The sequence below is a fragment of the Rattus norvegicus genome, chromosome 3 (genome assembly GCF_021556685.1).
Source record: "Rattus norvegicus strain SHRSP/BbbUtx chromosome 3, alternate assembly SHRSP_T2T, whole genome shotgun sequence".
Taxonomy (NCBI): Eukaryota; Metazoa; Chordata; class Mammalia; order Rodentia; family Muridae; genus Rattus; species Rattus norvegicus.
This window is the reverse complement of record NC_141536.1, coordinates 95,890,880-95,906,386: the sequence shown is the minus strand read 5'-3', so window position 1 is coordinate 95,906,386 and position 15,507 is coordinate 95,890,880. Positions and strand designations below refer to the sequence as shown.

General features: G+C 38.8%; 1 protein-coding gene across 1 annotated transcript in view; it reads right to left on the bottom strand.

The window, feature by feature from the left end:
- Positions 1-15,507, bottom strand: part of Lgr4 (leucine-rich repeat-containing G protein-coupled receptor 4) — a 101,987-nt gene that overhangs the window by 43,796 nt on the left and 42,684 nt on the right. The window contains 1 exon segment of the mRNA NM_173328.2: positions 5,640-5,711. Within this exon segment, the coding sequence (NP_775450.2) occupies positions 5,640-5,711 (72 nt within the window).

Below are 15,507 nucleotides of genomic sequence, written 5' to 3'. Positions count from 1 at the left end.
CAAGGTTTCTTTCTATGGTTGCTTTCAGTAATTCAGCACTACCTCACTAGCATTTTCACTACCCATCTCAGTGTGTCTCGCTTTCCCTGCTTGAATGTCTTTACGTATCTCCTCATAAATAACTCCTACCAACCCTCAAGGCTCTCTAGAAATGCCAACTCTTTGATGAGCTCTTCTTTAATCTTTCTTGCTAGAAGTAATTTCCCTTTTCCTTTGAACTCTCATAGCTGGAATACACTATTCCTTTCCCTTGAAGTCAAGAATCTCATTTAATTCAGCACTGAACACAGTGTTTTAGTTGACAAAGGCTTACTGAACTAACAAATGATGTAGTAAGTCTTTCTTTTCCTTGGCCTTCCCACTTGTACAGGAGACATAGCCAATATGACTGATAGCAGGCCCAACTACTAATGAATTCTGCCAGCTGTCCTTCTGTGAGAAGCTCTACTTTCTCAAAGAACTAGATGGGTTAAAACAAAACAAAGAGAAAAACAATCTAAAAGGGCCTAGTCCATAACTGTTAGGTTGCAATTAATGAAGCAAGCTCCCTTCCATTTCTTCCCTTTCTGTATTACTTTCTAATCTGAGAATTTTCCAAATGACCCATTATAAAAAAGGTAAGAATCATACAAGTAAAGAGGCTTCTTGTGCTCACTACACAACTGCTAGGTTGGTGATCTTCATGATCTTCAGTCCTCGTATTTAAGTAGTACAAAGGAGGAACAAGGGAACACTACTAAACAACTGAGTCTATCGCCAGGCGACTGAAAAGAGGCTTGGCTTTATCTGAGACATCCAGCACAGCTTATCTGGAAGGTTTCATCAAGGAAGTAAATGTGAAGTGAGTTCCCCGTAGTTTGGAAGCAAAGGTCAGTCCTTCTCAGTGCAGTAGCAGAAGAGAACAACGGCCAGTCACTATCTCTGCCAGGGAAGCACACACTGAGGTTAACAATAACCCATTTGAAATTTCTCAATTTTTTTTTCATATTTTCTACCTGAACCCATTTATAAAAATAACTAAAATTGTTCAAGCTTGGTAAAAGGTAATTACTGCTAGGTAGAACTGGAATAATAGTGGCAGGCTACACCGACTGAGTTTATATGCTCAAACCTTAACCAGCACTTGCACGGTGCCTAAGAGGAAACAGAATGTATGTTCGAGAATTACAGATGAGACAGTGAAGGCCTCGAAAAGGTGAAATTTTTGATGTGGTCAAATACTCTGCATTTGGTTCCCCATCCCTGCTGAATTGTTTACACACTCCTTTCATAAAGTAGTGATTCCATTTAGTACTGAACAGATTAAATAAAACAAGTAACAATGAGCCGGTGTTCAGAATCCTAGCCTTCACTCTAGTATCATGAAGCCTTAAGAGTCAAAGTGTTTCGAAATGATAGAATTATCTTAGTCATAAAGTGTATTCAATAACTGACTGAATGCCAACATTGGCAGTAGCTTCAACTGTTGTTGCTACATAGCTGTAATATCTACAGGAACTTTTCAGTGACAGCCTGCGGAAAAGTAGCTGGTATTTATTCTTCCTGCTGCTTCTACCTAAGCCATTTTCAAACTCTAAATCTCAACCATTCCCCAAATGGCTAGCACTGCCCTGACAAGTCCAGAAGAAACCGACGCATGTGTGGTTGTACAGATAGTATCAGGCAGTAGAGCCTGACACTGTTGCATGAACGCTTTCCCAGAATCCCTGCTTTCTTTGAATACCACATACCAGCCTACTCCAATTCCTTCCTCCGTGCAAAACTACCTCTTCTCCGCATATTTCAATAGAAAGACAGCTTAGAGCTTAGAGTGACTATTGAAATTTCTATACCTCTCATGGACAGATGTTTTTACATGTTATCCAATATTCTTTTATAGTAGTCCTATGAGGATTCTCATTTTAAAGACTACGAAGGTGAGATTTAAAAAAAAAAAGGGGGGGGGGGTTGGGGATTTAGTTCAGTGGTAGAGCGCTTGCCTCGCAAGTGCAAGGCCCTAGGTTCGGTCCCCAGCTCTGAAAAATAGAAAAGAAAAAAAAAAAAAAAAAAAAAAAAAAAGCAAGGGACTGTCCTAAGACCTGAGAATCTGGCATATACTGACTTTAGTGCTATGGGAGAATATTACTGATTAACAATTTTTCTGAGCTATAAAGCTTTGAAAAGTAGATTAAGTGTGAAAATAATTAGCAACAGTATTATCTAATATAGCTAACGCACATAGAAAAGGTTGGATGGAATCTCTCTAAGAGTAAGTACACATTCTTCAGAATTCAGAAGGAAAAGGCCTTTGGAACATTTCAAGACCCAGAACAACAAAACAGCAGATTTATGAACCTGAGAAAGGCCCAAAACCCTTTCAGCCCAGGCCCTGCCTTTATAAAACCACCTGTCTTAGGGTATGAGAAAAGACTTATGCACAATGAAAGGCTTTATATGTATGGTATTAACCATTGTATCTTTAAAAAACTGAATTCTTTGGGTCCCAAGCAGACTGGTTGCCAGTGTCTCTAGTCTTAGAAACTAGCATGTAACCATTCTAGCCTCCTGATAAACCTGTCAAACCAAACCCCTCAGGAATCATTTAACTCCCCTACACCACTTGGCTAAAAACGTCATGATCCAGAATCATTTGAGAAATGTCTTTGGAAGCACTATCCAATCTTTTCATCACAATTCACTCCACATATTCCAGTCCTCTGGAAATTTCTCCCTCTAGACCATTCCACATCCTATGAACTTTTTCCAGCATATCCTTACCTGTCCTTATGGGGCCAATTCCTACACTGTGCAAAACTCAATGGAAATTATTCTAGGAATCAGAAAAGCTTCCCACATTCCACAGTCTCAAGTAAACCTAGCTTTTGGCTTCCATTCACTTTATATATACTTCAGTACAAACCGTAATCTCCCTCTGGGGTTAGGTCAACTTTATCCAACCAAGTTTCTTGGAGTGATGGAAATTATTTGTGTTTGCTTATGTGGTAGTTCTAAACATAGGTAGCTACTGACGGTAAAATGTGGTGACTCGGGGCTGGCAATGTGTTTCTGTGCAGAGTATTTGTACAGCATGTATGAGCCTTGGGCTCCATCATCACAAGCACTACAAAGAAGAAATGAACATATGAAATATGGCTAGTTCCGCTAAGGAGCTGAATTTCTGACTTCCACTCATGTCCTCATCTAAATGTTCACCCGCTTCTAGTTGCTATGCTATCAAGCAATGCGACCCAGGGGGTCGGCTCCCCACAGAACTATGCTGGATCGATGTCCCTACCAAGCACCACAAGAACTGGCAAGCAACAGGACTCGGTGTTTGCTTGAAAAATAAATGAATGTGTAAGTATGTACGAATGGTTTTTATATACGGCTGGGAAGTGAATCCACCCTATACTGTAAGCATTCCAGATCCCTACATGAAATTTGGCGAAGCTCAGCCATGTGTTATAAAGAAGAGCTCATTAACTAACACGGAAAAAACTCTGGGCAAGTCACTCATTTCTGCTTAGGGTGCTCAGCTTGACAGTCACTCTTAAATCATTTCCAGATGACTTCGGAACACATGGCTATGATGTTTATGAAACATTACAATAGTCAAGGCCGCATTACTCAGGAATGTTAAAATCAACTACATTGTTTTAAAAGGCAAAAACGAAGCTTTTTAATGTCCATATTAACTTGGAAAATAAGCTCTCTTAAATGCCTAAACTATTGCTAGAGTATTAAAGATGATTTTGAAATAAATAACTTGCAGCTCTCCTAACTGGTTTTTTTTTTTTTTTAAATCCTATCCAGTATTCAGAGTGGGCATACCGGCTTAATTTGATAAGCTTTATTACTGTGATAGTAGAATACAGAGAGAACATGACCTCACTACAAAGAATTAGCAATCAAACTTAATTTGGTTCCAATTAAAACTCTCAGTTGATAAAGCTCATGAGGTTCACAAATGCTTGGTCATTTGAGATTTTAAGAAATCCACGATGTAAAATTTCACAAAGCAGAGATTAGCCAGGTTCCCACCACAAATCACTAAAAGTGTAACTGGTAATTGCAGGTGTCAACAAAGGTGATCTGCACACACTGGTCCCCTCCAGAGTGCAGGAAGCCTCTCCATTTCCTGTCTGGTACATCATACATCGCACAGCAGCTGCTCAATGGCTGACCAACCAGTTGCTAATGTCCTTTCATTACATAATTACTTCTGTAAAGAGACACTAATCCTGAAGTCTCAAACTAGATGTGGGAAAAAAATGGAAGCAATAAAGTTTCTTAACAATTGGTTATAGTGATGAAGATAGGGATTATCTCAAACAGCATTATTTAAAAACAATTAATATTCATTATACAAAAGGCATAAATAAAATACATCATACCCTAAAATCCTTTATCCAAACATAATTTTTCCTTACGCACTTTAAAAATAACAAAATACTAGCTAGCATTTATATAACATTCTGTATTATATACTATACTAAATGTTTAAGATCTATTTTGTATGCACCAGAATAATACAGATGAGGGATTATTATTAAGCACACATTATAGTCAAAGGCTCTGAAAGTCTAAGTAATTTGACCCAATTCTTAAACTTGTGACAAATAATCTCTGTCCAATGTTTTACTGTAGAAGCATTAGGCTCAACTAAGTAGTGTGGGAAGAAAAACTTTCTCTTCCTTTTCATTAGGTCTTTAAACAGCTATTTCAATGAGCTAGGAATTCAATCTGGGTCTAACTTGACTCTTAGTCTATACTGTAAGAGAGGGGCTGGGCTAGAAGAGGCAGCTTCACTGACTTGGCTCTAATATTCAACAGACAGAGACCAGGTCATGATCTCAGGCCTGTGTCTTTTTATGCCCTTAGCATCAAACTGTAAGCTCTCCACTACCACATCCCTCATAATCCATGAACTGGGACTTATATTAATTGACTCAAAGCTAATTTTACTGTCCACCAAGATTCCAAAAATGAATGCATAGTTTCCAATTCTTTTAAAAACCAAAGGTGCATTCTCTTCATTATGGACACAGGAAGCACAACTAAAGGAGAGGTTAAAACACACCAAGGATTTTGTTTCCATACACAGCTGACAGAGAAATGTTCTTAAAGTTGCTGTAGGATTCATAGCAGGCTGCTGTCACAAACTTGTACCCCACAAAGGTCATATGCAAAGAGCCAAGAGGATCTATTATCAGTTTCCTGCCGCTGTTCTCTTACTGTCAAAGAAGTCTGCTGCATCATGGCCCTGGAACACCTTGTGTTATTTCTCCTGTTCTGTTACCCATACAGCAACTCCTTCGCCAACAATGGTAATCATGCAGGAGCCATGTTATCTGAGGATCGCACTGTAATTAACTGTGTCGCCGCGGTAATCACGGCTGTAACAATTGCAGGGAGGAAATGTCTCACAGAAGTAGCAGTTTTTAGTTCTGGCTTCAAAAATAACTTTAGTAATTATACTGCCTAAAAAAAACAACTTTGTTCTCCCCAACCCCCAAACACGATTCCTTTGCACAAAGCCCACTTGAACTAAGCTATCAGGAGTTCTCAGACAAAAATCATTAGGCTCTCTCCATAGAAAGAGCTTCCAACAAGTAGGAGTAGAAAACACACTAGTACACATTGCTCAGAGTAGTACTTACAGCTCCTCTAGAAATGGGAAACTCTTAAATGCATCTTCTGGTAACTGGGTGATATTGTTCATACTGATATCCCTGCAAAACATGAAGTTAGGAACATCATTAACTAGGTTCTGGTCGTCAAACTGTTTAAGCCAATAGAAAAGTAATTACATGCTGACACTTTGTACAGAAGCTAGAAAATAAAGACTGTGAAAGACAAGGGAACAGTCATAATCCAATTTTAGAATCAATGCTTAGAAAAGTTAACTCTTTTATGTCCCACAATTTAGAAACACACTGCAATCCTGGAATTTCCCCTTTTAGGTGTCAGTAGAAAAAAAATATTTCAATCTACCCAGAAGAAGTAGGCTAGTGTAGGTCCCCAGTGTCCTTCAGTGGCAGGGATAATCAAAGTCCTATGCATGATCAAAATAAGCAACCACACAGCAGGATTATCAAATCTGGGGATGAAAATGGCTTCTGAATTATAATCAATGACTATAAAAACAAATCTTAGCTCTAGCCAATCAGACTTTCTCTAGAAACTATAAAAAGTGCTCCAGGTGGGACGTGTCAGTGGGTTTCATTTGGAGCCCGTGAACAGACGCAGGCTAGAGACAAGTGCTTACATGATAGGTATGTAGTCAGTTTAGAAAGGAGGGAACTCACTCAACGCTGTAACTCAACAATTAACCAGTGCAAACAGTTAGCGCATACTTTATTAATCATTCCCCTCTTCCCTGGCAGCTGCCTTTGAATTGACTTTCTCTTCCTTACTCCACTCAATATCAACACTGTGAAAGACATATTAACAGCCTTCTGAGGGAAGGTCCTGGCACGCTCTGGGCCAAACTGAACAACATTTTCAGCCACCTCTGCCTCTTATCTGAAGGTAAATGTAGTGGATGAGCTCTCTAATGCCAAAATCACCGTAAAGTTCAGGCATGAAGCAGCCCCATTGCTGGATTATAAGGATTGGCAGGAAATAAGGTATAACTGACATCAATTCACAAAATCTTTGTCAAAGTAAGACACCTTCAGTTCCTTAGTATAGGGGTCACTCTGCTCCACATTTTCTCTTGCTAGTATTTGGAAACTGGTATCGCATCTTTCTTCTAGCCTTTCCCTAAGCAGGTGAAAAACATCTTGGACTGGGAATGACTGAAACTTCAGTAGGACCAAAACCAGCAGGAATTGAAGCTCCAAAAAAGGAGCGGATGCTCTCAGTATAAAACTGTACCAATAATCACCCTCTGCTAACCTGACAACCAAGGTTCACCCTGAGGCAAAATAACCTCCTCAGGGCCAACAAGAGGAGGAAAATGTGCACTTCCTATGTCTTCCTAAATGGTACATAATTCCTACAACTATCCTCACTCTAATCAAGATAGAAACCAAAGCCTGAATAATACCAAGGTTAAAAATTAGGGAAAAGGGGTAGATGGGGAACCTCAGTGACAGCAGATATTTAGCATGTGTAAGGCCTCAGGCTTACTTGTCAGCACCAAAAGCAGCGAGGGAGGAGGTAATGGCCCCGAGACCTTGGCATAATCATCAATGCATCTTAAGTCATATACTTCTGCCTGACAACTGAATAGAAAAAGGACAATAAATAGCTCAACAACTGAGGAGTCAGCATTCACATAAATTTCTCATAACCTGAAAATTCCCTTTAAGTGGATCTTGTTACTAGACTCACAACTATTCCAAATTTTTTTCTATCACTGAAAAATGACTCAAATCCTACTACAGATACCTTAGAAGACGTATCTTTCTCCAAAAAGTATCATTTTTAAACCAAGTTCCTGATGCTACCTAAGGTAACAATCATCAATGAGGAAAGGGGAAGAAACCCTTTCCCATAAGACTTTGGCAAAGAGCTAGAGAAATAACTCAGTGGTGAACTACACTTCTAGAGGACCCCAGTTTAGTTCCCAGCACCCACATGGCAGTTTATAACCCTCTGTAACTCCAGTTCTAGGGGGTCCTATGCCCTCTTCAGGACTCTGTAGGCACCAGAAAAATGGTGCATATATGTGGGCAAAAGACCTATATGCACACAATAAAGTTAAAATTTAAAAACAAAAAGAGTGGTGAAACACCATCAAAATAGGGGACAGAGAACTGACAACTGACATCCAGTTGACCCTGGGCTTCTCTCTGTAATGAAGCAGTAGATCTAGTTGGTTTGTGTAGCTTCCTAGCCTGCCATTATATTGTTTCTTGTATATTGTTGCGCTGTTACTCTGTTGCACTAAGTTTGTCTATCATGGAGGAGCGCTTTCTTTGTTGTTGTTGAAAATATACACCGCTCACTTGAGGATTTTTTTTCTGACCAGTTTACAATGGCATAAAATGTAAGGCTATATATTACTTTTCTTTTAGAAACCAGTAACTTCTGCTGGATACACCAAAGCCATTCTTAAGAATACAACACAAATTTTAATTTGAAAGGAAAAGCAATAATTTCATGAGTAAGGAATAATCCTGAAAAACTTAACACATTTTTGCTACTTTTTAGCTATGCTAATAAAATAAGGGGACAATAAATTATAGATTTATTGCTTCATACAGTCACCCCAAACTATTTAAGGTTGGCATATCTTAATTCAGGTGAGTTCCACAGTATCAAAACCGATGAATTGCTTCATCAGAAAAGGTCTGGAGTGAACTAATTAATCTCACATCAAAGGTGGGGCATATACTATGATTAGAAACCACTTATCCCAACAATCTTGTCTACATTCAGCATTTTGTAAAACATACACTCACACACAAACACACACTCGTGTACACTGACACATACAGACACATACATACTCAGACAGACACAGACATTCACTCACACACATACTTACACAGGCACACACACACACATACACACTCGCACACACATCCCCTCCCCCAAAGTAACAGGATGCAACCGGTAGTTTGCTGTGAGCTGTAACTGCAATTAGCAAGACTCTGTATTTACAAACTAATGTATGTTAAACACATAGGGAGGTTTTGCTTCTAAGTCCTGGGTCAGGAAGAAGACTTCTGGTATTTTAAGAGATTTTACATATAAACCCTAGCAAAAGGCTTTTTGTAATAAGTGTTTTCCCTCACAGTATCTAAGCTACAGTTATAAAACATTTAGGAATAAAGTAAAAAGAGGTGAAAGGGGTAGACTACAAGATACCATCTCCACAGCCGCCCTAGAATCCTGTGGTTACAGAATATAAGGTGGGTGGGTGCCCATTTAAAATAATGAGAGCTAATGGCAATAAACAACCTACAGACAGAAATAAGCGTAGATTCTAGACCTGACATCACCGACACACACAAGAGAATCCAAGTTGCAGACTTCATAAATAAGAGGTTAGAAGGCATGCTGGGTGATGAGTTACCCTGTAACAATTCACAAATGGAAGCCCTAGCTACTAATTACAAATACATGAAACTCACAGAAGATACTGAAGTATAAGAAAGTTGCTTAGAAATCTTCAGCTAGGGCTGAAGAGATGGATCGGTGATTAAGAAAGAGCATTGGCAACTCTTTCAGAGAACCTGGATTTGATTCCCCGTACCCACATGGTAATTTACAACCATTTTTAACTCTCGCTCCAGGAGATAGGAATCTCTTTCAACCTCCACAGGCACCAGGCCTATATGTTATTTACACATATCCACACACAAAATAATAAACAGACTAACAAAATACATATTTTAAGAATTGTAAAGATACTCTCACAAATCAGTCACCAGCTTTGAATTTCATGAGCAGCTCACTGTACCATCCAGCCACATCAGTTACAGAACCCAGTGATTCACCACTCTAGATTCCTACCCAAAGGTAAATGTCCATAGACAATAAGGTCATACATACAAGGTCAGCACACGTCACAAACATCACTGAAGGGCAATTTCAAGACAACAGAAGACCTCAGAGCCAGGACACTGGTTAGAAGTACACAGGTTACCAAGGACAAGGGCCTGGGATTCACCCACACTGCCTGGGCTATGCGACCTTTGGCAGGCTGATGAGCTTCTGACATCCCACTACGTCACTGTTAAAATGGAGGCAGAAATCATACAGATTGTCACTGCTGTGACAATGTCAAGTCTCGGTCAAGAAGCTCACTGAGCAGTAACTATTAGCTTCCCATCATCTGTTTGGCTGTTTCTGGAAGGCCTCTGAATGCAGGAGACTCAGCCAGGACTGAAAAGGTGAAGCACAGAACAGTTGGTACCTCCCAGGAAGAAACCCCTTTACAAAAGAGAACAAGAAACTCTGAAAAGTAACACACAGAACTGAAAGTTGGTCCTAAAAAGTCACAAAAGTAGAGCTAATCAGATTTAACACTTCACTAACAACCAAAACACAGAACAAAACAAACAAACAAACAAAAAACAGTTAAGGACCGATTACTGACTGTCACACCTTCTTCAGTTTAAAAAGAATTTTTTCGGGGTTGGGGATTTAGCTCAGTGGTAGGACGCTTGCCTAGGAAGCACAAGGCCCTGGGTTCGGTCTACAGCTCCAAAAAAAAAAAGAACAAAAAAAAAAAAGAATTTTTTCATATATGCAAACATATATACACACATGTACATAAGTATAGAATAGTACAGTGCAGTACAGTACAGTACAGTATATGTAGGGATTTGCCTGCCTCTGCCTCCCAAGTTCTGGGATTATAGGCATGTGCAAACTATGATCTGGCACAAGAAATTATATTTTTTTGTTTTTTGTTTTTTTTTCCGGAGCTGAGGACCGAACCCAGGGCCTTGCGCTTGCTAGGCAAGCGCTCTACCACTGAGCTAAATCCCCAACCCCCTAGAAATTATATTTTTAAAGGAAAACATTTCAGTGGGACAAAGACAAAATACTCTCTCAGGAAGATTAGGGTGGGGAAGGGGTTAGACAGCAAACTCAGTAGTTATGAGCGCTGGCTACTTTTGCAAAGGTCCTGAGTTCAATCCCCAATACCCACAAGGATGTTCACAACTGTCTGTTACCCCACTTCCAGGGGATCCAACACCCTCAAACAGACATACATTCAGGCAAAACTGTATATAAAATAAAATAAAATGATGAAATAAAATAATTTTTAAAAAGATTAGGGTGCCTGCAAGCAGTTTGGTGCAAACACTGGAGAAAGTCTAAAACTTAGTTTGGCAGGGTGGAGGGAAAATCTTTTCTATACATCTTTGTTTTCATAACAGACAGAACACAAGGCTACATTGTCCGCCCACACAGCAAAATGCTTCCAACTTTTCACCACAGAGAAGACACACAATAGCACAGCATTTCACTAAAAAAAACCACACCTGAACACTAAAACACTAAGTCACTGATTTCAACATTACTCTTTAAAGGGTGCAATTGTTTTAATTGAAACTGACAAATCTCCCCATGGTAAACTCTCATCGTTTCCCCTCCCATTAAGCCTAGTAATGCTGAAGAATCTACATTATACAAATTCTGTTTCCACATCCCCCCCCCTTTAAAAATCTCTGTAAGTGCTTCACAGTGAATGTAAGCTGTTTATTGGTGGCCAATATGTACTACTGTGGCCTCTGCCACTCACTGTGTCCTCAAAGGATCTGGGACTTTGGTCAGAGCTTTATTTAATTTTAAACAGACCCGTGTTGTCTAAATTTGAAGAACAGTCTATTTGCATTCCTTGAAACTGCCCTCCTACTGGCACGTACTGTATACCTGAAGCCTCCCCTGCAGTTCAAATGTCTCTAACCATATACTAGATCTAGGGAACACAGTTCTTAATTGTGGTCTCTCATGGGGCAGGGAGAGGAGACACACATAACAACAAAACTGGTTGACGGTGTCCTTTACTCAAATAGTACATGTTCATCATGATAAACTAGTTGTCTTACAATAATTTTTCCAAGGTCTTTGGTAATCATCCAGAAATAGTAAGACAATTTCCAAATAACAGATGTTTACAGTAAAACTCCAAACTGAGAGCAACTTTGAAACATTCTTCATGGGCCATAGGCTAGTAAAATGACTTCAGCTACTGATGGTGCCTGCCACGTAAGAATTGAGGCCTGAGTTCAATCCTTGGGACTCACATAAAGTGAGAGAGGGAGAACCAATTACACAAAGTTGTCCCTAACCTACACACACACACATAGACACACACACACACACACAGACACACACACACACACACACACACACACAAAATATACCCTTATGCATAACATAGATAATAAACATTTTTAATTATTTAAAAAAATGCCTAAGGTGTAAATATTTGGAAGGAGGGCTTCTAACATCCAAAAGCAGTAAAAATTCAAATTGTACCAGTTCCCTAGTTAAAATTAACTAGGAGTGTAATTTCCTTTCTGACACTATTCTAGCAAAGTAACCTATGCTATTTCTTTAAAAATAAAATACAAATAAAACTATCCACACTATCAACATCCACATATAACCACTGCCATATTTAAGTGTGTATCATTAGATATTTTTCTAAAACATCATAATTCTAAGAAAGTTCATCTCTTGATTTCATTTGCAAAAATAAATACTCCTGCTAAAAATATCTTTCTCTGTCTCTAAATACTAAAGTTTAATGTAAATCAATAGTTTTGCCTGTTTCCCCATGTAACACAGCCTGTATACACCAAACAGAAGTTAACTCATGCTCTTCTCTACAATTACAAGCCAGTCAGTAAATAAGTAAATAACTAATCAAGGAAAAGCTTGTCACCCACTCACTAAATCAGTACAAAGTTCTCACTATGTACATATGTGCTGACACCAGGCTAGGATGGGAAAGCCGTCATAACAAATATGCTCACACTTAGCTTTTACTTTAAAATCTATCAACCCACTCTGTTCTTAACTTGCAATTACATAAGGGATAATTTCAACATTTAGTTAAACCTAACTTTAAGAAATTGGATTATTGGGCCAGAAGATAGCTTAGTAGGTAGTGTTGGCCACACAGACATGAGGCCCCGCGTTCAATCCCTATGATCCACATTTAAGTGTAGAATACACCTCACTTAGTAGAGTACTTGCTTAGTGTGCACAAAGCCCTGGGTTTGATCCCCAACACAAGAAAACCACAAAACAATACTTCAGAGGTACAGAAGGGAGAGAGAATCAGTAACCAAATGCCATCTTTGGTTACAGTGAGCTCAAGGTCAGTCTACGATACATAAAATTCTGTCTGGAGAAAACAAAATAATATAAAACAAAAACAACATAAAAACAAAACCAACAATAAAAAGACTACTGATTTTTAAAAACCTAAGTGTGGTTGTGCATACTTGTAATCTAGTGCTGAGGAAACCCAGACAAAAGGATACCTGGACTTGTTAGCCAGAAAGCATAGGTTAGTTGGAGAACTCTATATCAACAAAAGACCCTGCCTCAAAATCTAACGTTGCTGGCTCCTGAGGAGCAGAGCCCAAGGTTGATTCCTGCCCTCCACAAGCATCTAAACACACACACACACACACACACACACACACACACACACACACACACAGAGAGAGAGAGAGAGAGAGAGAGAGAGAGAGAGAGAGAGTGTTTCACACAGCAAAAACAATATCCCTGCATTCTGAAAATAAGACCAAATATATGTTCATGAAGAAGAACCCTGATTTCACAATGCAGATGGGGCCAGAATTGCACAGGTGGAATTTTAATTAGATACTTCTCTCTATAGACTTCCGGCCTGTTTTATTGGGCACTCCTGGATCCTACTAGATATCAACACAGACATGCTCCTAATGCCTTGTGAGCATTCCTACTGCAAACAGCTCTGGGCAGTGGTTCAAAAGGCTTCCATGCTGTCCAATCTTTTCCCTGACATTCAAGTACCAGAGTGTAGTAATCCTTGCTCCCTGGCAGACAGGAGCAAACACTTGTTTCTTTGTAGTCTTTGTATCCTTAGAACACTCCCCACAATCACTGTACTGACACTGAAAAGTGAGTGCTAATTACCCAAGAGAAGAGTTATCAAATTGTAAAGTCATTTTCTATTCTAGGCCCTTGACTATCCCAAGTATAAGATCTTTCTCCCAACTCATACTTGAGAAAATGCCAGGTTCAAACCATAAAAATTTGTAAATTTTATCAGAGAGAAACAATGTCTAATTCACTTTATCATCACTATAATGGGTTAGACCCTCCATTTTAATGGCTCTCAGAAGTTTTACATAAAATACTTCAAAAGTGAACTGTCATTGTTACTATATTAAAACACACAAAACAACTGGTAAAATATATTAGTAAAACATGAGGAATGTGAGCTTCCTCTAAGCTTTGCCAAGGTCATACAGAAACACAAACTTTTTTGGAAAAAAGTTCTCCAAATTAGTGATGAGAAACAAACCCAACTTTAAAATAGACAAAATGGTTGAACAAACAAGTAGATTTACGAATGGTGAGTGCACACATCAAAAGATATTTAGCATTCATTATTAAGAAAGTGCAAGTTAACCCATTCTATGACACCACAGAGTTATCAGAATTTTACAGAGTAATAGAAGACAATGACAAATGCTGATCACACTGCAAAATAACTATAACTTCATACATGTATGGGGAGCTATTGCAAAAGGCACAACTATTCTAGAAAACAGTTCAGTAGTTTCCTATAGAATTGGACATATACTTATGACCATATGAGGCAGCAATCCTAAGTTTCAATAGCACTGCCAAAAACTGGAAACAACTCAAAATATCTTTGTGCTGGTGAATGCACAAGAATCCCTTGCATGTGTATTAAATTGAAAGTGACCTAGCAATGTAGTGGAACAGACTAGGGATGCAACCAATGATGCGAGAGTCCAGAATGCATTGCTCTAAAGCAAAGCAACCAGGAACAAAGGGGAAGTTACAGATATGGAAAACAGCCCAGTGGTGGTCAAGAGATGAGAGAGATAGAACCACCTCTTGCATCTCTAACAGGCAAAAATCGTCATTCTATATCTAGAGGGCTTCTCTCCAATTCTTACTAAAACCAAAAATTTTCAGACTTGCCTGAGGATCAAGAAACTAGAGTTCTTTCAGTTTTAGATTGATTGTTTTGCCTTTGTTTTTTTTGTTTTTGTTTTGTTTTGCTTTTTGTTAGTTTTTCTGTTATCAGCTTGAATGAGGACATTTAGCCAGATCTATTCATTTTCATTACTGGATATATATTCCATTTGTACCTATGTTCAGAGATATATTAAACATAGTTACCCTAAAAAGCTTCACAAAGCAGTACAGAGACATGAAAGAACAGAGGAAATTATTAAGTTAGACCAAAAGCTGAAGAAACCCTCAGTGAACTAGGGTTGTAGTACACTTGGGGCATACGTGGGGTGTTGGTATAGACAGATGGCTCAGTGGTTAAATCTGCTGCTCTTGTAGAGGATCTGAGCTCAGTTCCCACCACCCATCAGGGGACTCACAACCATCTGTAAATCCTATCTGAGGAAATCTTACACCTTCTTCTCGCCTCCATGGCACCATGCGCCAAACATGCATGTAAGTATACGCATGCATGCACATACATACATAAAAGTAAATAAATAAATAGATAGATAAATATATTTTAAAAATAGAAGGGAGAAGTATTGCCTTATGGAGGGCTATTATATAGATCTGTGTTCTCACTCATTAGGTTGTAGGTTGACCATGATTTTCAATAAAGGCACATTGTGTATATTGAATAAATGGGTTAATTCTGCATAATTTAAAACACTTGCTGACCATTAGACCATTTACCATTGATGTTTCCTGGCACACCAGTCCACTGCATCCCAAAACCCTTCTAAATACTTTATTTTGGTAGCACAGGAGAAGAAATGAAATCTATTTCACTTGTGACAAATATCATTGTTTAAAAGAAACAGTGAATTGCTAACATTTAAGTTAGGTACA